The sequence below is a fragment of the Euprymna scolopes genome, chromosome 16 (genome assembly GCF_053919585.1).
Source record: "Euprymna scolopes isolate OS-2025 chromosome 16, ASM5391958v1, whole genome shotgun sequence".
Classification (NCBI taxonomy): Eukaryota; Metazoa; Mollusca; class Cephalopoda; order Sepiida; family Sepiolidae; genus Euprymna; species Euprymna scolopes.
The window spans coordinates 140,435,880-140,461,375 of NC_136497.1; the positions used below are offsets into that span (position 1 = coordinate 140,435,880).

At 35.2% G+C, this 25,496-nt stretch overlaps 1 protein-coding gene across 1 annotated transcript in view; it reads left to right on the forward strand.

Moving 5' to 3' along the window:
- The window catches only part of LOC145296133 (uncharacterized), a 1,188,759-nt gene that overhangs the window by 807,621 nt on the left and 355,642 nt on the right, over positions 1–25,496 (forward strand). Inside the window, exons 9-11 of the mRNA XM_080142289.1 lie at positions 6,295–6,457; positions 17,321–17,441; positions 20,395–20,542. Coding sequence (XP_079998415.1) covers positions 6,295–6,457; positions 17,321–17,441; positions 20,395–20,542 — 432 coding nt within the window. The remainder of the gene's footprint in view (positions 1–6,294; positions 6,458–17,320; positions 17,442–20,394; positions 20,543–25,496) is intronic.

Sequence of the window (25,496 nt, forward strand, 5' to 3'; positions counted from 1 at the left end):
AATAATCAAATTCTACCCAATTTACACCATTAACGATTGCAACACTATCACTTTGTATTCATTAACCATTATCCTCGAATGGTCTTCCGGCCTTGATAAATGGTGACTCCCGAGTAAAAATATATTAAGTCGTTATATTTTGAAACAGTGTGATAATAAGAACCCTGGTCAGAATAGAATCCAGAATAATCAAAATAATTGTAAATATTGATGTCAACCTTCTGTCTAATAAGACAATGATATTCTGCATCTAGTTTGGTGTACCGCAGCATTTGCTGTGGCTATACAGTCGAAGCTGGAATTTTCACTCCGGATGCAGGCCTGGGCAGCAAATGTTGGTACAAATCATATATTATGACTTTATGTGAGCTCGTTCATTGCATTGTCTTCGCAATTATTCTAGCCGAAGGATACCTCCTACTTCACGCGGTTAATATAGATACGCAGCTCTGTGTGAATAGGATATTAGAGCTGGTTACGTAACTTCAAGGCGGACTTCATTATCTTTTATGGATCCCCTACTTTTAGTTTGTTGTAAGAGAAACGAAAAATAATCATTTTCAGCCGATGCCGTTCAACTCTAAATTGATTTCCTCTTTTGCTACGCAAGATATATAGATGATTTAGCTAATCAGCTTCGAGGACGAGCGGAAACGGTTGAGGTTGGTTGTAGAGCAGCAAGGTGCGCGGAGGGTATTATACCACCAGTTGTTAGTGGAGTATGTTATCTAATAACGAGAAAAGGAAGGTAGTTTTTGTTTATTATAGAAAGAAGAGAGAAAAAATTAGACAGAAATAGAGTGAGAGAAAGAGAGGGAGAGAGAGTATGGAAGATAATAAGAAAGAAAGAGAAATGGATAGATACAAAGAGAGGGAGGGAAAGAGAGAGAGAGAGAGAGAGAGATAGCCAGTGAATAGGGAGACATAGGTAGATAAAATAGGAGAGACCCTGTCAGACCATAGGTGTAGCTGCAGGACGCGGCGCCGCCCCACAAGTTTTAAATGACCCAGGCTTGGCTTTAGAAGGAGTGCTACGACGTTGTACCCTTCTCTTACTGCCCCCCTCCTCTCTGGAGCTGAAACCGCTGGACTACTTCGTTTGGTCATGCGTCAAGTACATCACCAACACGACCTCTCACAACACCAAAGCCATCCTGATCGCCACCATCTGCCGAGTTTCCGCTAGCGATTGTGGAAAATGTATACCCCCAGTTCCGGACCCGTATCAAGGCAGTGATAGAAGCTGAATGCGGCTACATTAGATAGATGCCAGCTCAACTTAATAATCAAGTTATCTGAATTAATGGTTTTAATAAAAGCATTAATATAAAGCTGTAATATTGAAAAAAAAATGTTTTTTCTTTAGCACGACATTTTTATCATCGCACCCTGTACTTTCTTACTACCCCGTAAATATCAACCCAGACAGGTTTCATAAATGAAAACATACCCGACCCTGGTGCTCGGTAGGGGGGCACACTTTACTAATAACCTTCCTGAACGCATGTGGATATCTATTCCGTTTTCCTGCTTTCCAAACGACAACAATATGATCGTCTTCAAATCCAACGTGAACACATTCTTATGAGCAGTGATACAAGATTTCCCCTAAATTATAAATTGACCTTGTTTCTTCCCTCGAGGGGAGAAGGCAAGTAAATAATAATCCTAAAACTAGTTTTCCTTCTTCTAGATTAGTTAGTTACGTGTATTTTTGGAGGGGGCACTGATCTTTCTTGCAAATCTTTTATATTTCTATCCCCCTCTTCGGGATAAATGTTTTTATCCATTTTCACACGGATTGCTCTAAAATCGAGTATTATATCTCCCTGTTAAAGGTTGAGGATGGTATACAGGTGCTTAAATCGAAGAGCAATTTTATTCTCTTTATTCTCGAGTGACGTCCACTGTCAGACCAAATCCCGGTTGTCTTCGCTAAATTTCTCATTCTTGATTAATGAAGTATAGAAACGTCATAACGTCTTGGGTACATCAGCTGAATACCAATTCGCCAAGCAAGCATTTGCATTCTCATCCGGCACAGATGGGCCGAAATTGTAATATTGCCACCATTCCCGTTTCCGTGTGACATATGTTTGTGCGCCTCTCATCTCAGTGTTGAACGTTTCTTGGTATGCATTAGAATGACCCACCCCCGTGTTTATCCCCACGGCGCACGCCTAAACTCGACATTTGCGTCACCCGAGCACTGGCCTTGCACGATGTCCAGACAAATGACCGCACTAGGCCGCTACTGATCGATCCTCACGTCGTAGCCGAGTAATTAGCGGTCATTTTCTATCTGGTGTCCGTGTTTATGACCAGCCGCGAACCTTTACTAGAGATGATCCCCGCTTAATCGTATTAGCGAAATGAGGTGTCACTTCAGCGATAAGCACTATCGTTTACATTCTTCATTTTGATCAGGGAACTTTCTAGAAATATTCGAAACTCTTTCAGCGTTCATTCGCCCATTACTCTTATTCAATTTTCCCTACAATCGATTCCTGTTAGAATATACACTACTTTACCGAACCAAATCGTGTTGCATTTTCTCGAAAAACAATATACGAAAGTTTAACGAACATTACGTTTAAACGATTGGAAGCGTATTGAATGCGTATGAGGCATATATAGTCTTTTAACCACACGCGCACATGTGCGTTTCAAAAAAAAAAAAAAACTGCACACTTGTGCGTTTTAACCAGAGAGCAATCAGGAAACACAAATCCATAATAAATTACGGTATGTGCTCGACTGAGCTCAAATTTATGGTCCTCGCCGTAAAACGTTAACAACAAATATCCACTTCTATGTGTAAAAGAGCGCTTATCGGTACGTGAGAGCAAATCAATAGCAGTCGAAGGATAGCTTGCTAGCAGCAGTATTTATCAAAGCACTTATGCTAATTTGCAAGTGTGTGCGAGTTTTGTCACAAGAAAAAGAGAGAAAAATACATCACGTGGTCGAGGAGAGAAGCAAGTTGCGTTCCATGCAAGCTTGCTGTGTGAATACGAGGTAGAAAAAGCGCTGCCATGTGGCGGCGACAGATAATTTTAAAAAGCACCTGTATGTGTGTGTGAAAAGCCTTTGGAAAGATAATAAAATGCGTTGTTTTGGAAGAACTACGAATACATGCACCTCATTTTTACTTAAAAAGATGTAGGGTCGGATTTTTATTTCTTTCCTGATTTATTTGTTTGTTTGTTCCTTTGCGACAGTACCAGACAACGTGTGGGTCCGAGAGGTTTGAACTGTAACGACACAGTTGAACTGTAACGGCCACATTTCAAACGAAACAACCGCCAACAACTTTCCTCACTCCTTATCTGTGTCTTTCATCGAACTGTTAGTCCGTGGAAAGGCCTACCGTTTATCTGGCTTCATGCTAAGTGTAACATGATCGTCTTCAAGGCTTATATAAATAAATTCCTTTTAGAAAATCCAGCCCTACCTAAGTTCCACCGTAGCTGATTTTGTCTTATCATCTACCTAATCCTTGAGTCGTCTCCTAGCCTAAGTTATCCTGTAAGTAAAAAACGTCTTTTCTTCACAAGGTTTGGTGTTAAATCTTTGCTTGTTCATTGATCTGTATCGTTTGATTGTCTATTCTGTTTGATCTTCTTTTGAATGAAGCATGAAAATCAAAGAGACTTGTTGGCAGTTTTCACGGTTTTATTGAGGATAGAGGAATCGTTCATCGGGAAGAGACCAAATATTTATCCTCTATAAAAGAAAGGCTACCTTTATTTTTTCTTACTTAATTTTACTAGTTAATTAAGGGTCGATCAGCGTACTAACAGCTACCGAGGAAGGTTTTGCATTGTCGTCACTGTTGTTTCTTACCTTCCCGATGAAAAACCACTACTATCGACCACGGGACGCACATTTTATCTTAAAATTAGACACCTACGCCCAGCGTGTTTTATCTAGGGAACTAACTCTTAAACCTCATCAGTCAACTGTCTGAGCGCATTGGACACATTTCTCGCGCTTTTTTTGTCAACAATGACAATACAGGCAAAATATTTAAATATTAAAAGAAACTAGCTTTAGCAAAAGAACCTAAAATTTGCAAAGGTTGATATGCAGTCAAATTAAACAAACAAAATATGTATAGTTGGTCAGAACTAAATTCACTTTTTCGTCAGTAATTACCCGTCAACTTACTATACGCCATGAAAACAAAACTAAGAAAATAGAAAACAGAGTATCTTTATTAAAATCTGCCTAAATTTTCAACCCTACTAGCCCCTACAATGTAGACACTGATATCGAGAGAACATACAGATCCTCAAAATGTAATGTTTTTAATTCCGGGCAACGCTGAATAAACTAGTCTCTTATTATCATGATTGTGTTTCGTAAGTCTAGATGAAATGTCACTTAACATAGGTATTTTAGATTGAAATATTTATAAGCTATAGGCAAGGCATTTTAACTTGATAGAATGGAATTTGGTTCTAACAATTATGTTTTCAGTTATAACGTGGGAATAATAAAGAATGCATTATGTAAAATACTATAAGGCGATAGTAATAAATCTAAAAGGTAGTTTTAGATATAAACTTGGTGATTTTGTTGGGTTGAACAGTTGAGTATCGGCTTTTGACTGGGTTGGACATAGAATGGGCTGATGCATTCGATACGAGTTTGGGAATACAGAATTAAACAACGGTCAAATTGCAACCCTGGTAGAATAATTGATGAATAATGATTATGAAATCATCTACTTTGTTCGGCGTCGTTAAAAAAGAAAACACGATGACAAAAACTATGCTCCTTGTGTATATATTAAAAACACACAATCACAGAGACACAAACGAGACGTTCTATGAACCCGAACGTTTTGTTATTCATATATGTTTTGCACTGCAGGATATTTTATATATTCACGATTTACACCCCCCGGGTTATATTGCAAAAATACCCTCATATATTTCTCATAATCTACAAATGCAAATCTGCCAATAGTAACTAGCTAACAAACCCATGTAAATATATTCACGTTGGTCTCTTTCTTATTTGACTTTTAATTAAAAACAAAACTTTCCTGTAGAATTCTGAATATGAAAAGATTCCTTAAATCGCCCATTAATCGATGGTAACACAGTTAATAAATTCGTGCGCCATGATGCTTACTCACTCTTTGCGGCCAAAAGCACAAATTACAACGAGGCAATGTACTTCTATAGACTTGTAAATTAAGGTGATTTGAAACAATACGTAGGGGTTGTTAGCTGTCTATATATAAACAGCTATTTTACAAGAGTTATGCTTCTGAATTTTGGAGATAAGGATTGGTTATTAGTATTATTTGTATTATTTGGACTAATGTACGCAAAGACCCGTGGCGCAGTGGTTAGAGTACTTGGAAAAAAATCAATTGTAAAAAGTGATATTCTCCTGAAGGTTGAAAGTTCAATTCTCAGTGTGGGCGACTGAAAAATACGATTGCGAATTACTTAAGACCTCCACCCAGTCATGGCTGACGGAACAAGAATATCCTACTCCCGTGAAGTAATTAAAGGTATCCGCTCAAAATTCCGTTCAAATTCCCGAGTGCGACAGAAACGTTCCCGAGTTTGTTTTTTTTTATTACATTTTCACCCCAAACAAGGCATATTGCCACTTAGGTGTAGGGGGCTACTATCAGGGGAAGCAACTACTGGGGCCCTATGTTGGGATTTGCACAGCAAGATGTCGGTTCACGTTGCACTTGAACTTCTGCATGTCAGTACAGTTAAGTAAGCAGGAACTTGCAATGGAATTCCAGAGTCTAGCGGTTCTGGGGAAGAAACTACTGGAGTAGAAAGATCTTTTACATCTAGGGATCTCTACTGTGTGAGGGTGGGATTTAGCTGCCTGTCGGGTTTGTCGAGGGTGTTCACGTCGTGGGGGCACAAGTGTCTGCAGTTCGTCAGCGCATTCACCATTAAAATACTTGTAGAACAGGCAGATGGATGCAACGTTTCATCGATGGGACAGAGGCTGAAGCTTAGATGCCATTTCAGGGCCTATCAGATTGGTGACTCTTTTTTAACCTTGTCTAGAAGCGAGAGACTAGTAGCAGATGCACCAGCACAGAAACATTCCCGAGTTCGGCAAAATACACCTGAAGAAGGTCGGAGGTTATACCGACTGAAACGTTGTGAAAACCACACCCAAAATGAGTAGCTCGATGAATCAAAATAATACGTTATAACAGAATGTTTTAATTTTAAAGTAACGATGATGCTTAACCATAAACTTTGCACTTTTTTATGGAATTCTTACTGCATGATTTCTTTTCAGATCGGTAGCGAAACTCTTCAGCCACATAAGGGAACCATACCGACGTATGCTGCAAGACCCGCACAGTTCCTTGACCGTCTTTGTTCCGACGGACGAAGCACTTTCCAGACTTCCTGTGAAGAAACAGAAACTCTTAAAAGATAACAGAAGATTATTAACGAATGTAAGTAAAACTACCCGATCAAGGAAACATTAATGTTTTATTATCCGAACTATGTGATAATTCGTTCTCTATTGTTTAAGCAAAGTTTAAATGCAGAACAAGGAAACTGTGATAATACCAAATAGGATTCTTTCATTTCAAATTTTAAAAAAATGCTTTGGGCGCTGTGAGTTCAAATTTTAAGATACGTATAGCTATGTGTTAGTCACTTGGGTGTTTCAAACATGGATAGTCCCATGAGGTGTTTATCCACCCAAATACAAAATGTTTATAGTGTTATTATTTTGTAAAATATAGTTATCCTGCTCGTTCAGGTTATATCTACAGTTCATGTTGAACAGTTTGAATCACTTGTAGCTTGTAGATATTCATAGAAAATAATACAAAAAAATATGAAACTAAGAAAAAATTAAGATATTACATCAGTTAAGCTCATAGTTACAAGACCGAAAGAGTAATAACTTGTAAATGAAATAATAATTCCATACAAAACTAATACTAAAAAAAATATTAAAAACATATTAATTCCATATTAAATATTACAGAGTAGCCTAATGATATATAACATTCATTGCCACTGGAAAAATGCAAAAAATATATAAATCATAAAATTATACCTACGTTAATCAGCTATGGTGACTTGGCCCTCCAGAAGGACAAAGCGACGTCTACCCCCTATGGAAACTGAGATACAGCAGCGCCATACCACGTGTGCTATACTCTCAATGAGTCAGGAGAGTACTGGGAGCGAGAAAAAGAAATAAGTTGTAAATTAGGAATTATGTAATACAATTTGGGTTATGACCTCCATGGGACTAACGCAGGATTAATATAAGTTTCTTTATCTGAAGTTTTTGAAATGTGGTACCGTGCTTAATTTTACAATGAAGAAACCTAGACCAGGAGCACATACAAATCCTAAAAATATTTTTTTTACTTTTTTATTTATAAATGCAAAGTATACATATCAAACATCTATCTAAATCCCAAACTATTCACATACTATAGTTTTATTTTCATTTTTTTTTTATCTTTTAATTAAAAAGTGTTCAATATCCAAGTTAAATTACTTAGTTACGCATTTTTGTCTATTTATTGAATATAGTACCTTTTTTTATTACATTTTCACCCCAAACAAGGCACATTGCCACTTTGGTGTAGGGGCTACTATCAGGGGCAACAACTACTATGGTACTATGTAGGGATTTGGCCAGCAAGATGTCGGTTTACGTTGCACTTGAACTTCTGCACGTCAGTACAGTCGGTGAAGCAGAGACCTGGAATGGAATTCCAAAGTCTAGCGGTTTTGGGGAAGAAATTACATCTAGGGATCTCTATAGTGTGGGGGTGGGATTCAGCAGCCTGTCGCGTTTGTCGAGGGTGTTCACGTCGTGGGGGCACAAGTGCTTGCAGTTCGTCAGCGCATTCACCATTAAAATACTTGTAGAACAGGTAGAGAGATGCAACATTTCGTCGATGGGACAGAGGCCGAAGCTTAAATGCCATTTCAGGGCCTATCAGATTGGCGACTCTCTTTTGAACCTTGTCTAGGAGCGAGAGACTAGCAGCAGATGCACCAGCCCAAATATGACAGCAATACTCCATGTATGGGCGAATGGTGGCCTTATAGAGGTACAAGATACTTTCGGGTGTTAGTAGTTTTCTAGCATGTTAGAGAGAGCCCACCTTTCTTGCAGCGGCCCTGAGTCTACCTTCCCTATTCTGCATTTAATTAAAATGCGTTCAATATTCACATTGAATAACTCGCTGTTTTACCCACCTGAATATATTCACATGCCAGCAAGAAGGGCCCGGTGTTGCACTGGATTGAATGCTGATCAACGAATGTTTCACCTTTCTATATATTTATTGTCATCAAAATCGATGAAATCGTTCATTTTCAATTGAATCCACTTTTTATCTAGTGGAGGACGCATCGCGATGCACCAGAACGAATATTCATATGCTTCCTCGCGGTATCTTAGTCCACAATGCGTTCTAGTATACACTGCATTGTAGAGAATATATTGTTGATCTTATAAAATTACATTTTGTATAAACCGACTTGCATTTAAGTTTAGAATGAAAAAGTCAAGTATCTTGGTGCAGTTGTGCTTTAAACAGTAACATAATTTCGAATACGGCCCTGTCATATTAAAGAACCTATTGTTTATTTCATATGCCTGGCATTACTGGTTCTATGGTGATAATGACTTGAATTTAATTTTCAAATAAAAAAGTCAAGTATCATGATTCGATTGTGCTTCAACAAAAACATTCATTTCGAACGCCCTCTGTCATATCAAAGAACATGCTCTTAATTTTCTACGTTGGGACTTTCTTGTTGTGTGGCAATAATTCGTGTGAAATGCACTTCTGATGTTAGGCTGTGTAAGGTGTTTACTTTCATCAAAATTTCCTGCTTTCTTTTGATTATCGATACTTATCGAGGGCATTCCTATAAAACACCCACCTAACACTATTGCCAAGTACACAAAGTGCATTTATGTGAAATTACATAATAAACTACCAAGCCGTTTCGTGTCTATAAGGAACGAACGCACACATACAGACACACATGCAAACAGTCCTTTTTATATATAGAGATAGTGCTTGTGTTATATTTACAAGAAAAATATTTCATAAAGAAGTTTAAAATGCAGGTTTCTTGTACTGTCTTGGAAAATCCATCAATCGATGGTAAAAAAAAAACATGTACGAAGTTCGAGCAACAATGAAAAGCAAATAATATTTTAATTTCAGAATTTCGTGCTGATTTCTACATCAATCTACAAAATTTACTGTTAATAAAAGATATTTATTAGGTAATTATTGAGTATTTGTAGCAGCAGCAGCCGACATCGACAACTTATCAAATCAATTCAAATTGTTGATATCAAACTTTAAAAAAAAAAACAACAACAACAACAACAACGATTAATCTGTTTACTAACTTAACTACTTGAACTTCTTATTTCGCCTCTTCTTATTCATTCAGGGAATCGGGATGAAGGCATGTAAGTCTACTTTATTATAGTAGATGGGGATGGCATCAGTTTATGTTGGAAACTGGAGAACATAGAACTTTTTAACTTAACGACACTTTATTAATCCTTAATCACCACCTTTGCTGATCGGATATAATTTTTAATGTGTATGAAAATTCATTTCCAAATTAGTAAGAACGGAATATTTTCCGTACCGATATTTTTGACACTATTTTCAACTGAGGTCGTTGTATGCTGAAGCGGTATGAAAAAAAAACAAACCAAAAAAAAAAAAAAAAAACCAAAGAATAAATGACAAAAGAAAAGAAGGTTGGTTTATTGAGTACCAAAATGACTTAATAGACAATGGACAGAAATGTATTCTTAACGCAAAGAAAAATAACCGTAGGTATAATATAGAGTGTGATGAGTTACCGGGTGACCGAATGACCGATAAGTAGGGGACAACAGGAACGACACTTAAAGGGAGGGGGTGGTCAGGTTGTACGTTTAGTTTGTTGAGCCCTTAACTCCGAGGTGGACAATTGGAGTTTGATCGCCACTAAAAACAGATCATCGTTTGGATCAGATCAAAAGCTTTTGAACTGACAAAGATGAATTAATCAACGAACCAACAGAGACGTTCTCGGCAGTAGATATAAAAGTGGACCTCGGCGTATAGTGAGCAGTTTCACACAAACGCAGATTTCAACCTATATAAATGTGAAACATCGGCATTTGTGTTTTGTTTTGTTTGTTTTATTTTATTTTTAAACTTGTGGGCCGGCGTGCATCCCCATCGACGGTCGTTAAAGAGAAAATGACAATATGCAGATAATAATATAAGAATATGAACGAATAATCCACCGTACACGGCATCCGGGATCGCCGACTTGTCGGTTAGGCCAGGTAGGGCCACAATTTGATTAATCCCCAGTCATCAACTTTGCTGATCCAATCTAATTTTTAAAGTGAATGAAAGCTGTTTTAAAAGTATGGACCTGAAATACCAAAAAAATAACGATAAAACTTTCTTTTGTTATTCAAACGTTACAGTTTTAGCAATCACGTGGTAGGGTATCTCGTTTTCCTAGGCAAGACCGTTATGTTTTTGGCGCGCGTGAATAACACATGCGTATACCCCCCCGAACAATCAAATAATTGCCGTTTTATAAATACAGGATATACTCATCATATAAAAGTGACAATTTGTTTAACATTTCGCTCATAGTAAATAATTACAAACACACACACATATACACACACACATATATATCAGAGAGGCGGTAGCACTCTCTATATAGGGATGGCCCGTACACGCCTATATAGGCCTACAAAACAAAACTGTCCAAATCTCAACTAAAATCAACTTATAAGTTTCAAAAAGCACATATTCTTACAGAGATGCGTCTTACGAATCCAGCGAGTGCCAGAAGTCGGTTAAAATGTCAAAAGAGAGAAAAAAAAAAAGGTACAAAAATGGCCAATTGTTCTTCTTTCTTCTTGCTTCTTCTTTCTTATTTCTTTTGAGACGATGTATCTCGGTGTACGAACGGTCTCTGACAACAGTTCAAGTATCAATCGACTGCTCTTTACACGGAGAAGTGCAGTGACCCATCGCTTTTTAGCGAACTCCATAATTAAATAAGATTACGTGTAATAACAAGTTTTAAACACTATATACCCAATGTAGACAGACTACTTCGAGCACGGAACTTCTCTCAAAAGGGACAGCTCCAAATAATACACCGGATGCTCACAGTTTGCCAGTGGCCTATATTTCTTGGACGCTGAATATTTGAGGTGAACGTTAAGGTTTTTTCTTTAAACAGTAACCCACCAGCGTTAATGAAACTACAAAATCTTTATCTCAGTTGATCAAGATTGTTATAGAAGTAACCTATAAGTACGACGTCAAAAAACAATGTTATAAAAACAAATAATTCTTCAGATTTTTTACTGTAAAATATGTACAAAATGTCAATGCTGTGACCAGGATTCGAACCTAGGTTAGCACGGCCACAACGTGGGGTCCTAACCTCTAGACGATCACCCAAAGACCTAAAACCCAGCAGGAAGCGACCTGCTACTAATGGAGGCGGCAATGAGCCGCCTCCTAAAAAAGACAATATTATCATGAATGTAAGTTTAAAAAAGACTGTAAGTAAAAATACTAATTAACAAGAATAAAAAAGCATTGGAAATGCAAAAGGATATAGGGATGGTATGCCAAAAAGTATACAAACAATATAGCTATGAATGGCTAGGCACATGGAAATAGAATTGCATCCAAAGTATAGCCCTATAGCTTTTTACAACCGTAATGATGGCACGGAATGAAGATTGGAGAAAAGCTATAGGGCTATACTTTTGATGCAATTCTATTTCCATGTGCCTAGCCATTCATAGCTATCTTGTTTGTATACTTTTTGGCATACCATCCCTATATCCTTTTGCATTTCCAATGCTTTTTTATTCTTGTATATAAATAGGTGTGTGTGTGTAATTATATATATATATATATATATATGGATGTGTGTGTGTGTTTGTAATTATTTACTATGAGCGAAATTTTAAACAAATTGTTACTTTTATATGATGAGGAGTGATTGGGTGGAAGATTTAAAGTTCTATGGACGAGAGGTAATTGTCCATCCTTTCACGAAACAGCTGTAAGAGCTTAACGCCAAAATAAGTGACTTTCTATTCATGTAGGTTGTGATTTTATTCAATTTACGTATATATATATATATATATATATCGTTTTCCTAGGGACGACCGCTATGTTTTTGGCGCGCGTGTATAACACACGCGTATACCCCCCCCCCCGAAATATCAAATAATTGCCGTTTTATTGATAAAGGATATACTCATCATAGAAAAGTAAGAATTTGTTTAAAATTTCGCTCACCGTTAGGCAAGTAAATCGCGCTAAACGACAATATTAAAAAAGACTCAAAATACCAATAGTTTGTAACAAACATTGCTGATGCATAGCAAGTTAGCTAAATAACGATTTTTCCATTTTATTTACTTATAAAAAGGAAAATAATTATTTTATATGTGATGTTTATTAAGTTCATATTTCAAACAATAATTAAGCCAGGCCTTTTTTCTATGCAACTAACTCTATATCGCTAATCTAAATATTAAGTGCAAGAGATTAATTTCATTTTGATTGGATTGGATGATCACAGATAACCGTTGTGTATTTAGAAATCAAAAAGCCGTTCAAAAAAGCGGCCATTTTGATCAATACGATAATATCATTAAAGGATACTATCATCGCGTGTTTATGACTACGATAGACTGCGAATCAACTACGATATGTGACTGTGTTTTTTTCTCTAACAATAACATCTATATAATTGCTTCTAATGGAAAGTGCTACAGAAAAGGCATGGGTTCGCTTGATATAAAGTGCTAAAATACATAATACTTCAAGGTAAATATACAAACAACGATACATGTTAGATGGAATAAGTTATGACCCAGTAAACAGCAATTCTTCCTTCGTTGTCAGAAACATGTTTCATGGGATGTTAGGCTAATGAACAAACCTGCCAAGAGTTATAAGATAAAGATGACAATTGCTTGCTTACCATCAAAGTAACGCACAGAAGAATTGTTACAGCAAATAAACCAACAAACTCACAAATGATATTCTAGGAATTATCTATCGGTATATACACAGACGACGGAAATGCATTACATACACACAGACACACACAGACACACACACACACACACACACACATATATATATATATATATATATATATATATATATATATATATATATATATACAGCCTTTGAGATTTTACACGACCGGTCGCCACAGTCGATTGAAAATTTCTTGGGGCGACTAAAAGTCGTAAATCACTCGCCTACCAGTGGATAAAATTTCTTTACATAAAGAAATGGGAAAAACTCATTTATTTTACGACCCTCAAATATGCCGTGACTTAGAGTGACCTATGTCTCATCATTTGTGAATTCTTTCATCTCTAGCTGTGAGACCGTTGGAATATCGTATTGAAAAAAAGATTGGTCACGCTAAAGGTAAAAAAGAAGTCAAATTTACACATTCAGCATGTAATAAACATGTCGCCTTCATTTAGCTCTCTGATTTTGAAATTCATTCGGAAAAAAATTCGTCGACGCTAAAACTACATACACTTCATGCTTGCAAAAGTAAAGACGAACATTTGAAAGAGGAAAAAACGCATCTCTCTGTCAAGCATCCGAAGAAATGATTCTTATTTCTATGGAACAATAATATGAATGATGCTATATAAAGAAACTGGTGTTGTATTTTAACGTGTTGTTAAATATTTACTGAAATGTTTGTTAGTAATAAAATAGTTGATTTACAAGAGTTAAACAAATATTTTCTTGTTGGATTATACACACGGTAATTTCATGAATTGTTGTAAAATTATTTACTATTATTGACTGAAACAAAGACATAAAGTCGGACGAGTAAAAATATTTTGGGGCGAGTAAATTTTCCCTCACACTCGACCGGCGGTTGAGTGATTTTTTTTTTTTCAAATTTCAAAGGTTGTATATACATGTATATATACATGTATATATATGTATATACATACATATATACACCTGCATATATACACATATATATTTATATACACATACATATCTATAAACACACTACACCCCAATATATATATATATATATATCAATACAGTTGAATATATCGCATTTATCTTACAGTGATTTCTCGTTCTTTTTTAGCCATTTATCGTAACGCCCGTTTGTATCAATTCCAACAGTCTAGTAAATAGTAACGTCGAGTCGAGCAAGTTAACCCCGACTGAGCTGCCATATCCTGCTTTTTACAACTAGTAGACTAGTGCGTTTACTCCCCTAATATTAAAAACGTTTCTTTTAGCTGACTAAAAAATAAATGAAATATAATACGTCTAGTAGGTTGAAATAAAAGTGAAATTGTTTTAAACATAACTACGATGTAATGCTTCTTTCGAGATGCTTTTCTTGTGTTGTCTATTTACCAAAAATAAATAACCAACAGACACTAAACCACATTGCGGTGAAGACAGAAAAAAAAACGGCTAGACGAAATATTCGAACGAGAGAACAAATAGGGAAGCTTATTAATTCAAGTTTAATGAAGTCTAGGTCTTTTTTAGTCGGGGTAGCCATCAGATAAAGACACAAACGAGATGAGAAAAACGGTTTTTTACCGTTAAATTAAGATCTCAACGAAAAAGAAAACAAACATTTTTAACCAAACTTGGTCTTGGCTGAAAATGAAAGAAATCATTAATTCTCAATTTGAATATTTCGTCTGGGAAAGAGAATCTTTACACGGGATTAAGGTGGAATTAGTACGATGATGCCCTGGATAAATTACTGTGACAATTTAAAAAAAAATGTCAAATCACCTCAAATAAGGCAAAAAGCCACTTAGTCGTGAGGGGCTACTATTTTGGACCAGATTTGCTGTAATACTATTTATGAAATTGAGCACCGAGATGTTTGTTCACCTTACATTTGAATTTATGCATGTCAGTACAGTCACAGTAACAAGTGCCCGGGTGAGAATTCCAAAGTGCAGAAGTCCGAGTGAAAAAAACTATTCAAGTAGAAGGCTTTACGGCATCTAGTGATTTCTACACTGTATGTGTGGGATTTTGATGCTTGTTGCGTTTGTCGGGGGTATTTCCGTCGAGAGAGTACTAGTGCTTTGAATTCATCAAATCATATGCCATTCAAATACATTGTAAGACACAAGGCTGCCACGTTTCGACGATGAAACAGAGGTTGGAGTTTAGTTGATAATTCAGAACATATGCTGGCGACTATTTTTTTTTAACCCTGTCAAGAAGCGAGAGACTAGTGGCAGATGCAGCAGCAATACTCCATTCATAGGCAAGCCGTATCCTTGTAGAGATACAGAATATTCTCAGGTGTGAGTAGCCATTTAGCACGGTAGCGAGAGAGAAAGAGAGAGAGAGAGCCTACCTTCTTTGCAGCAGCCTTCGCAACTACTACAATGTATTTATTACAATTCATGTTGTCTGTAAATGTTAACCATAGAACCTTGATGGAAGTACCTTTAGGCAGTGTGTCATTAGCTATGCCAATCAATGATTGAGAGAGTTTCTTGTAATTATTAAAAGAAATAAGCCTTATCTAGGCGTTTGAAGTAATTGAAATGACCAGGTGTAATAGAAACGTGATTTACGCATATAATCTAACGCAACGTAATCGTTAATAACATGCACAATCCTTTCGAATATCCAACCATATTTGTACAAAGAAACCGGATGATATAGCTCTGTAATAAAAGTAACCTTGTTAAGCTTAGACATGGAAAAGTAAAGGACTACTTGTAAAAACTGGAAAAAAGGGCAGTCTAATAAAAAACATAACAAATATTGCAGCATTAAGAATTGATTATATAATGTTATAAATTGAATTTTAGAAAATTCTTAGTGTTGCAATATTTTAATTTATAATTTATTACATTTTTTACCAGCATATCTTGTCTTTTTCTTTTCCAGTTTTAATAACTAATCCTTTAGTTTTCTGTGTTTGTTTAACTGTATTACTTCTGATGCTCGCATTTTTCTATTGTAATACATGGTTTTTCCAGACTTCCAGTAAATTCATTTGTTCTTAGTTTAATTTCAGTCTAATTTCCCCCCATAAACCTAACATACATATATGTAAAACAATGTACGTCACCATTATACTTTCAATAAAATTCCACAACTATCTCCCTTTCATTCTTTCATTCCCTCTATTAGACTTGTTTCCTCTCCTTTCGCGAGAGGGGTGAATTAGTAGCAACAGTAGTCGCTGAAGCGACATAGTTGCTATGGAAACCAGTGATAAAAACGTCGCTCACATCCTTATGCTTTCTACGATTTTGAACACCAGTAAATTTATAACTTTTGTTTAACTGAACTAAAATTATTTTTTTTTTCACAATATAGATGAGAAGTTGATCTATAAACTGTAAGAATTGTTTGACATTTGGTTGAAAAATGGGTGAGCAGTGAAGCTTTAAAGCAGTTCTGAATGACTAAAACCGCCACTTAACCATATGTTCAAACACGCTAGTTTGTCAATGATATTAGGTTAATGCAAAGATAATGTCGCTTTTTGATGTTATATATATATATATATATATATATATATATATATATATATATATATATATATATATATATAAAGCGATATTTTTGCATTAACCTAATATAACTGGAGTTCTTTGAGCAATAATCGAAACTGAAACCAAAATTTATGAACAATTCTTGGTAAAATTATTTATTACAAGAAATGTAAGTCTATAACAATTAAACGACAGTCACTCGGATATAAGCGGACACACAAAATAAATAACACACACGCTATACAATAAATAAATATATATATATAGAGATTATAAAACCCGATCTACAAGCATCAGATACACAAGCGCATTTCAACCCCAACCATGTTTCTTGTCACTTACTTGTAAAAGACGAATGTTAGGATCATGTATAATAACGGATTTTAGGGATTTGGGCAACAAAATGTTTGTTAACATTGCATTTAAACCTCTGTGAATCAGTACACTCAAGGAAGCAGGAAACATTGAGGGAATTCCAAAGTCTAGCAGTCAAAGGAAAAGAAATGATAAAAGTAAACGTTATTACCGTATTAAGGGCCTCAAATATTGAATGATATGAGTCTGTTGCTTCTTGGATTAATCGGGAGATTTGGCTTTGAATATCAATTTTCACTTTCGTTGGCCGTCCCTTTAAAGAGAAATTAACGAGCCTCTCTCTCCCTTTCAAATTTTTTGTTTATTTGACACTTTTTTTTTTTTACTTTATTTACAGATCTTATCAAAACACATCGTCCCGGATATTGAGTGGAACCCAGAAAGTGTGCGTGGGCTGAATTCCCAGATTTCACTTCGAAACAAAACTATCAGAGCGGTTTCGATCAACGATGGCGATGGTAAGTCAAGTACGCTATTTGCTACAACCTCATCCAACCTCCGCAAACAGTGTTTTCAACCAGAACTTTACTGGAATTGAACTAAATCAAGAACGGAATATATTAATTATAACAACGGCTTAGAAATGACAGTTACAGACCATATATGCTTTTCTACATATATGAATGCACCTGTTAGATAAGGTTTCTTTATAATTCAATTTGAACCAAATCTAATATATAAACGGCTATATGTTTGTTTGTCTGTTGGTCTTTGCTGCTGTATGCCTGTCTGTCTGTCTGTTTGTCTTCATATTTTTAAACTATCTCCTCTGAGAGCGACACTAGGGGCCTCAAATGATTGGATTTTTTTTACGGGCCGTTCCTTTCATGGGTCTTTAACAAGTTAAAAGTGTTTCAGTGATAAAAACTGGGTTAAAAATTGAAAAACAAAACATTAAACATTTTGTATATTCATCTTAGTTTATGTTAATATTTTCACTTTTAATTGTAACGTTGGTACAATGGTAACGTCACATTGGTACAGCGGTAACGTCACCAGTTTTTAATGCTACAATTTTGGTTTCGATTGTAGCTAATGACAGCTTAAATATTTTTTTTTTTTACTTTTGAAATCACGACTCTATAAACATATATACGGAATCTGGACAAATTAAAATAACATATTTAAGCGTATTTTACGCCCGGGTGATGTCCTCCCCTTCGCTAGTGTCTTTCTAAATATTTATTAAAATGTTATTCTTTATTTGTAAAAGTTTAAACAAAATTATTATAAATAAAAAAATAATAATTTAAGATATAACTTTAGATCATTTATAAATGTTTTACAAAATTTTTTATTATAATATTTTAGGTTTGAAAACACATTATATTCCGCGAGATTGTGAGTGGATAATGTGTAAGGTCTCCCTTCTTTCTTTCTTTTTTCGTGCGTAGAAAAGAGAGACTAGAGACAGCTGGCAAATTTTAATGTTTACTATGGAGATAAATAAAGATACGAGCTTAACTAATTATATAAATTATCTTATTAAGGGACGAAGCGATGAAAATACTGAAGAGGGATCTAAGGGGAACATTTCACTCTTGGTAGATATCAAAGTTTTCCTTTCGGAAACTACAGTAGGAATGACGGTATTTTCCACTACGTCCATAGAGAGAATACACTGAAAACCCCCTTTCCTTAACTTCAGTATCTATGATGTCATGCGTCATATCCTAGCATCTCTTGGATTTTACTCGACTATTATCTCAGAGGTGTTTCAACCGTAATGCCTCCTATTTTTTTTAATTTTGGAGAGGAATATAGTATTTTCCTCTTTAACTATTAAGCTATAAAGATTCAGACGTGTTATATAAAGCTCTGTACACACATAGTGGCCCTGGAGAGTGTGCGAGAAATAGCTTATGTGATGTTTTTATCTCTTAACATTTCTTCTTACGTGAATACATTTTTGCGAGTTTTTCTCTTACGTTTATTTTAGAATTTAATGGTTCACACGCGAGTGGTAGACTAGTATTCTCTTAACTAATTTGTTAACTAGTTGTTAACTATTTTGTGAACAATAAATAGGTTGACATAGCGAACAGAAATCTTTGAGAAAGGCATTTCGCTCTTGGCGATTATCAAAAATTCTTTTCATTGATTATACCATGGTTAGTTATATTTCTTTTGCCATATCCGTATACAGACCGTCCTGAAATTTTTTCTCTGTAAACCTCAATATCTGGGAAGTCATGTGTCATGTCTGTACTCGAATTTGACTACTTTAAACTCACACGACATAGTATTCTGCATCTTTCTTTGGAACTCGTTTATTTCCCTAATTTCGTATTACTTTGACATGCACTTAGTTAAACCCGTATACATACATATAATGTAATCGCATCCCGACAAAAGCTAATCGATCATGTTGCAGTTGCGGGTCAGATACTCTATTAAGCCATATAGATACATCCCTTAAAGAAGTGACTTTTCATTATTCCTTAAACTCAAGGATAACCTTAGAAGTTGTTGCTATGAGACAATTGGGGAGATGAAAAAGGCCGTGACGAGGGCCATTGCCATGATCACATAAGAAGACTCCCATGGGGGCCTTTCTGAAGATGTTGGTACGGTACAACAAGTGCATTGCGGTCGGGGGAGATTACTTCGAAAGCTACTTTGTTTACTATCAATAAACGTGCTTATACGAAAAAGTTTAGAAACATATTTAAAGCGCCTCATACGCTGGAAATTGACATCAAATCTTCGACAAGACCAGCAACTATGTGACAATATACTCCATAAAAGAAAAAAAGGGGGGGGAAATAACGTCCATATTTTTCTGAAGGATACTATTATATTGGTTGGAAATTAGAATTTAAATCAGTAAATATTCGCGTTGGGACGATTAATCTGATCGAAATCGGGAATCGGAAAAATCAGAAGATTTGCGGGTATTGGAATTAGTATTGGAATCGGAAAAATCGATACCTATTTTCCAATGGCAAAACGATTCTTCTAGATGTCTTTTTTTATTTGATTTTGTTTTAACGAAAATCTTCCATTGCTGGTAATAATGATAAAATAATAAATATTGATTGATTTTAAAATACCAGTAAAACTAAAATCGATAGATCATCACCCACAAGTGTATTTTGGCGTTTAGGAAAATATCTGCATATTTAACTTACGAAAATCAGGGGAAATAATAATCTTATAGTTAAATAATTAAAGATTTATAAATAATCGTAATCAGAATCGGTAATTGTATCGGAATCGTGAAAAATATTGGTATCGTCTCTTCACTAGTAAATATGTTTAATTTCAAAATATTTGCATGTTGATTAATCTCAAAGTCGTTATATTCTATATAAATGTCTATTAGATTTCTATTAGAGTTCGTATACAATTGTTGAATAATTTTTTGTTATTTAAATTAATTTTGTTATTTCTTTGTCTTTTCTTTTCCAGATGTTTATATTGCCGGTGGTGGCATTTGGGTGAAGATAATCCAAGCCAACATTGGTTGCACGAATGGAGTCATTCATCTAATCACAAATTTCATGTTTTATAAAAATTTTACACTATGGGAAGCCATCAAAGATATTCCGCAACTCAGGTAAGCATTCTAAAAAAATACCCTATGGATTTTTTTTTACCGTTCGATTTTGAGTCTCGTTACAATGAAACGGACTTTATGATATATTTCATTATAAGAAATAGTATGTTTTGAGTGTGCCAAGACGAATTTATATATCCAAACCATCTATCTATCTATCTATCTATCTATCTATCTATCTATCTATCTATCTATATGTCTACGTATGCATGTATCTAGCTAACTCACTATTAATTCGTATATCTATCTATCTACCTATCTATCTATCTATCTATCTATCTATCTATCGTTAGTCTCGTTACAATATAAAGGAGTATTTCTATACTATACCATATTCCTATTTCTTAGGAGTATATCTATATAAGAAATACAAAATATGTATTTTGCGTGTGCCCAGACGAATGTATATATTTAGTCTGTCTATCTATCTATGAACCCATCTCTCTCTTTCTCTCTCTCTCTCTCTCTCTCTCCCTATATATATATATATATATATATATATATATATATATATATATATATATATATATATATATACACCGGTTCCCGTTAGATCATCGAAGTTAAGCAACATTGAGGCTGGTCAGCATAAATAGGCTGACCATTTGGGAATTCTAGGTGCTATATGTTCTCTCTGCTTATCTCGGCTGTGTTTCCGATCACACTTGTTACTGGACTCAAGAAATGACAGTTCAAGGGAAGTGTGGGAGAGGATTGTGTAACCTTTGCCTCACGATTACACGCGCAATCACCCTTACAGGTGTTAGCCATTGTTTTTTTGAAACTGAATGGAGGTATTAATTATATATCTTATTTTTTATCTATCCATCATTCTATCTATATATCTACCTTTCTATCTATCGATGGATTTATCGATCCATCGATCTGTCTTTATTTCTCTCCTATCTCTCTATCCATTACTTTATGTATATGTCTGTCTGTATATCTATCTATCTAGCTATCTATCTATCTATCTATATGCCCACTCATCACTTTACTTGTTCTATTTTATGATTATTTTTTATTACTTTTTGTGATAGAATATGACATGCAGACAGCTATGTTCTCTTGCCTCTATCCATGGTACATTCTAACTTAACTATTTAAATATTGAAAATAAGTCCAACATCCAAACCTTATAGGTTGCCTAGTACAAATAGGCTTTCAATCTTGAAGTCGGTAAATTGTTGTGGAAAGACACTGTCACCGCACAATCCTAACATCTTAACTTGTTATTTCGTAATTTGGTTGTATCCCTTTTATTCTTACAGCAATGCGCGTATAAATGTTGTCTCTATTACATTACAACGAATTCTTGAAAAAGTCATTACAAATGCTTAATTAAATGTATGTTTTAATTCAGTATTTCGTCTACGTATGAAGAAAAAAAACAGATAAACAAAACGTATTTGATAAAAATTTTAAATGTCTTGAAATTCAAATAAATATTGCTCTCTTCCTAAAAAAAAATTATGCTACTGAACAATTTGGATGCGCCAAAGTATTCGTGAAAGAGGTTATGTTCGTCTGTCTTGCCATACTTTGTAGTTGTCACGTTCGAATTTAGAACAATATTCTTGTCACTAAACGCGCAGATTTAATAGATGAATTTAGATTTGTCTAAATATCGTAAATATCTCTTTCCCCCTCTTCTCTGTCTGTCTGTCTGTCTGTCTCTGTCTCTGTCTGTCTGTCTGTCTGTCTGTCTCTCTCTCTCTCTCTCTCTCTCTCTGTATTTAGTTACATCCATAGATGTCATTTACAGGTGAATTTTCATCAAAGAGCCGGATGTTATGCTTCCGGCCAAGTGGGTGTCCTTGCGTCAGTCAGTTGGGTGTTGTTTATTCCGACCAGGTGTTATCTTCTTCATTCAAGATTTGATATACAACACTGAGATCTTGTCATGGATGTTCACAAAAAATAACTTTAGTGCTTCTCCACGCTTGCACTCGTATAAAACATTTTGAAATCAATTAGCAGCATAATTTATGAAATACTTTCTATTGAAAAAAAATATTTGCGTCAACCAAAGTTTACGAAAAATTATGCAGTAGGTTTTTAATAATAAAAAAATAATTACATATTTATTAGTGATGGGCCAATTCAAATATGTTCCCGATTCCGATACAATAACCGATTTCGTATAAAATTTCTGATTCCGACGCAACTACCTATTACGATTCCAGTTCTTTATAAATCTTTAAATATTTAATTATAAAATTGTTATTATTATCCGATTACCATTAAAAGAAACATGTTAAACGTGCAGATATTTCCCCCCCTCAAAAAAAAAAAACATTAATGGAGGTGATCTATAGATTTAGTTTTACCAGTTAAAATCAATAAATGTTATTTTATTATTACAACTAGCAGTTGGAGATTTTGTTAAAAAAACAAACAAATAAAAATATAATTAAAGGAATCGTTTTTGGAATCGGAAAATAGGCACATTTTTTTTCCAGTTCCGATACCGGTTCTGATACTCCCGAAAGTCGCCATGTTTCCGATACCCGATTCCGATTAATCGTCCCAATACTATTATTTCTATTAGAAGTTTTACGCCATATTGGATTTAAGATTTTTAAGAAGCAGTTGGAAAATTTATAATGATAACTGTAACAGCGTCAAAATTCCGGCTATGGATAAAAGTAAATTTTCATAAATCGAACTAAAACTATTACAATGCAATGTAAACTAGCAGGGAGACCTGATGTTGTCCAGGAAATCGACCATTTTTCAATTAAATTAATTGATTTTATGCTCTAGTCAGGACCCCACCCCCTGCAGTGTACTAAAAGAAAATTTTTTGTCGACTTTTGCTATCATGAGGCGCAGCGAACTAACTATTATCGTATACGTTCAATGCTTGGTAAGGAATTAAAGGATTAATACGTATTAGTCACCGAGGTATCACATTTACTCTTGCAGATGTCTGGGAAACTACTATGCTTGCTTGACTGAATTTTTTACGGACTTTTGCTATGATGAGGTACAGCGAACTAAGTATTATGGCATCAGTTCAATGCACAGTAAGGGATGAATACGAGTTTAATTACTACACTACAGCATTTACTTTATAGGTTTTATCGAAAACTACTAGTCCCATCTGGATAGCCTTTCTATGAGCCTCTGTAGTGATAATGTGCAGCGAATTAAGTATTGTGCTATCCTTTTAAGACAAAGTTATAGATAAATAGGCATTAGTATTTAATCTAAAAATAAATTTAACTATATTCAACCATCCAGTTGTTATTCTAAGTCGATGCCATTTGTCTTTTTTAGACGAGCAAAAATTGTAGATGATTACAAAATATTTTTATAAAACGATGCGTCCATCTACTGTCGTTTCGTTGGTCTGTCACGCTTTTAGTTTTAAATACAATTTTCATTTTTAAAACCACAAATTAAACGGATGCATCATAAGTTCATTTTATCAACTATCGATCAGCTATAAGATGAATCGATTTTTTTTATCAATGGAAACTTTTCAAATAAATTCTTCAAAAGCAGAAATAAATATGAGAAAAAACATTTTACGTTCGATATTTCACGAAATACACATGAAATATTAAACTAGATAAGATTGCACAATTTGTTTCTTTCGTAAAAAACAACTGTCAAATATGCTTCGTTTTCCGAGAAACGTGAAGTTGAAAATAAATAATATTTAAGTCAATAAAAATCGACCAAATATAAAACATATTTTATGATTTATATTGAAAAATACTGATATTTTGAATTTTAAACTCCAAAATTTTTCTATTGTTTAATTAAAATAACACTGTTTGTAAAGCCAACTAAATTTACATTTAAAGCCAGTAAGTATTCCTAATATTCATTATCGACCTCTTTGATAAGATTGAGTCCGAGATGGGTATATTTGCTGATTATATAACGCTCTATAATGTGCACGAGAGAGGAACGGATGTACCCATATTTAAGACACTGGCAGAATCCTTAGAAAATAACCTCCAGACACTAGTCGAATGGGTCCGCAAATGGATGGTAACATTTAATGCTACTAAGACTAAGCTGCTTTCCTTTAAAAATTACAAGACGCCTCTGCAACCACTGATAACCCCTGCATGCGAACGCTTCTTTCAAACTCTTAGGCTTAATATTCACAGGCAAGCACTGGAACAAATCCATTGAGGACATTGCTAAAGCTGCTGCACAAAAGGTGTGTTTTGTCTATCGCGCTAGAAGACTACTAACACTTGAAAGTACTCTGTACATCTATAACGCCACTCTTCTCTCATGCATGGAGTATTGCTGCCACAAAATATAATCTAAACAAAGTATTTCTGTTTGTTATACTTCACCCCTCCCCTCTCTTTTTCTTCCTCTGTGTTCCACTTTCTTCATATATAACGCCATGGTTTAAATAATTAATACGACTATTGTTCTCATCTTGGACGTCATTCACATGAGGTCTCGACTAATTTAATCAATTGTATCTTAAACTAATTGCATCTTATCGCTAAGTATATGCATTCTAAGTAGTAATCGGTTTCGATAAACATTACTCAATTCTCACTGCGGGCTGTGACGTCGCAGTTACAAACAAACAAAAGAAATAAATACAAATCCAGGTCAGCACTTTTTGGATTTTTACAAAGGCATTTATTAGCGTTACTCTCCCATTTCGACTCTACTTGAAAAGTCTCTCGCTGACAGTTGTCCATCGAACCTACTTGCGTTTCTCGTTCTTGCAACCGCACGCTAGCAACAGCCGGCCCATTCTCGCCTTCACTTTTAACGTCCATCTCCTTCGGCGCAGACTTTGTTTCTCTCCGACCACGTTGTGTCTTCCCCGCTTTTCTTTTTGCGCCAGCTCTCGCAAACTTCCTGATTTGCATACGCGTTCAAACGTTGCTCCTGCTGCTAATAGAATCGCTTGCACTCCATCCTACGGCTACTGCTCAACCTTTTCCACGTGCTCATGCGCGCACTG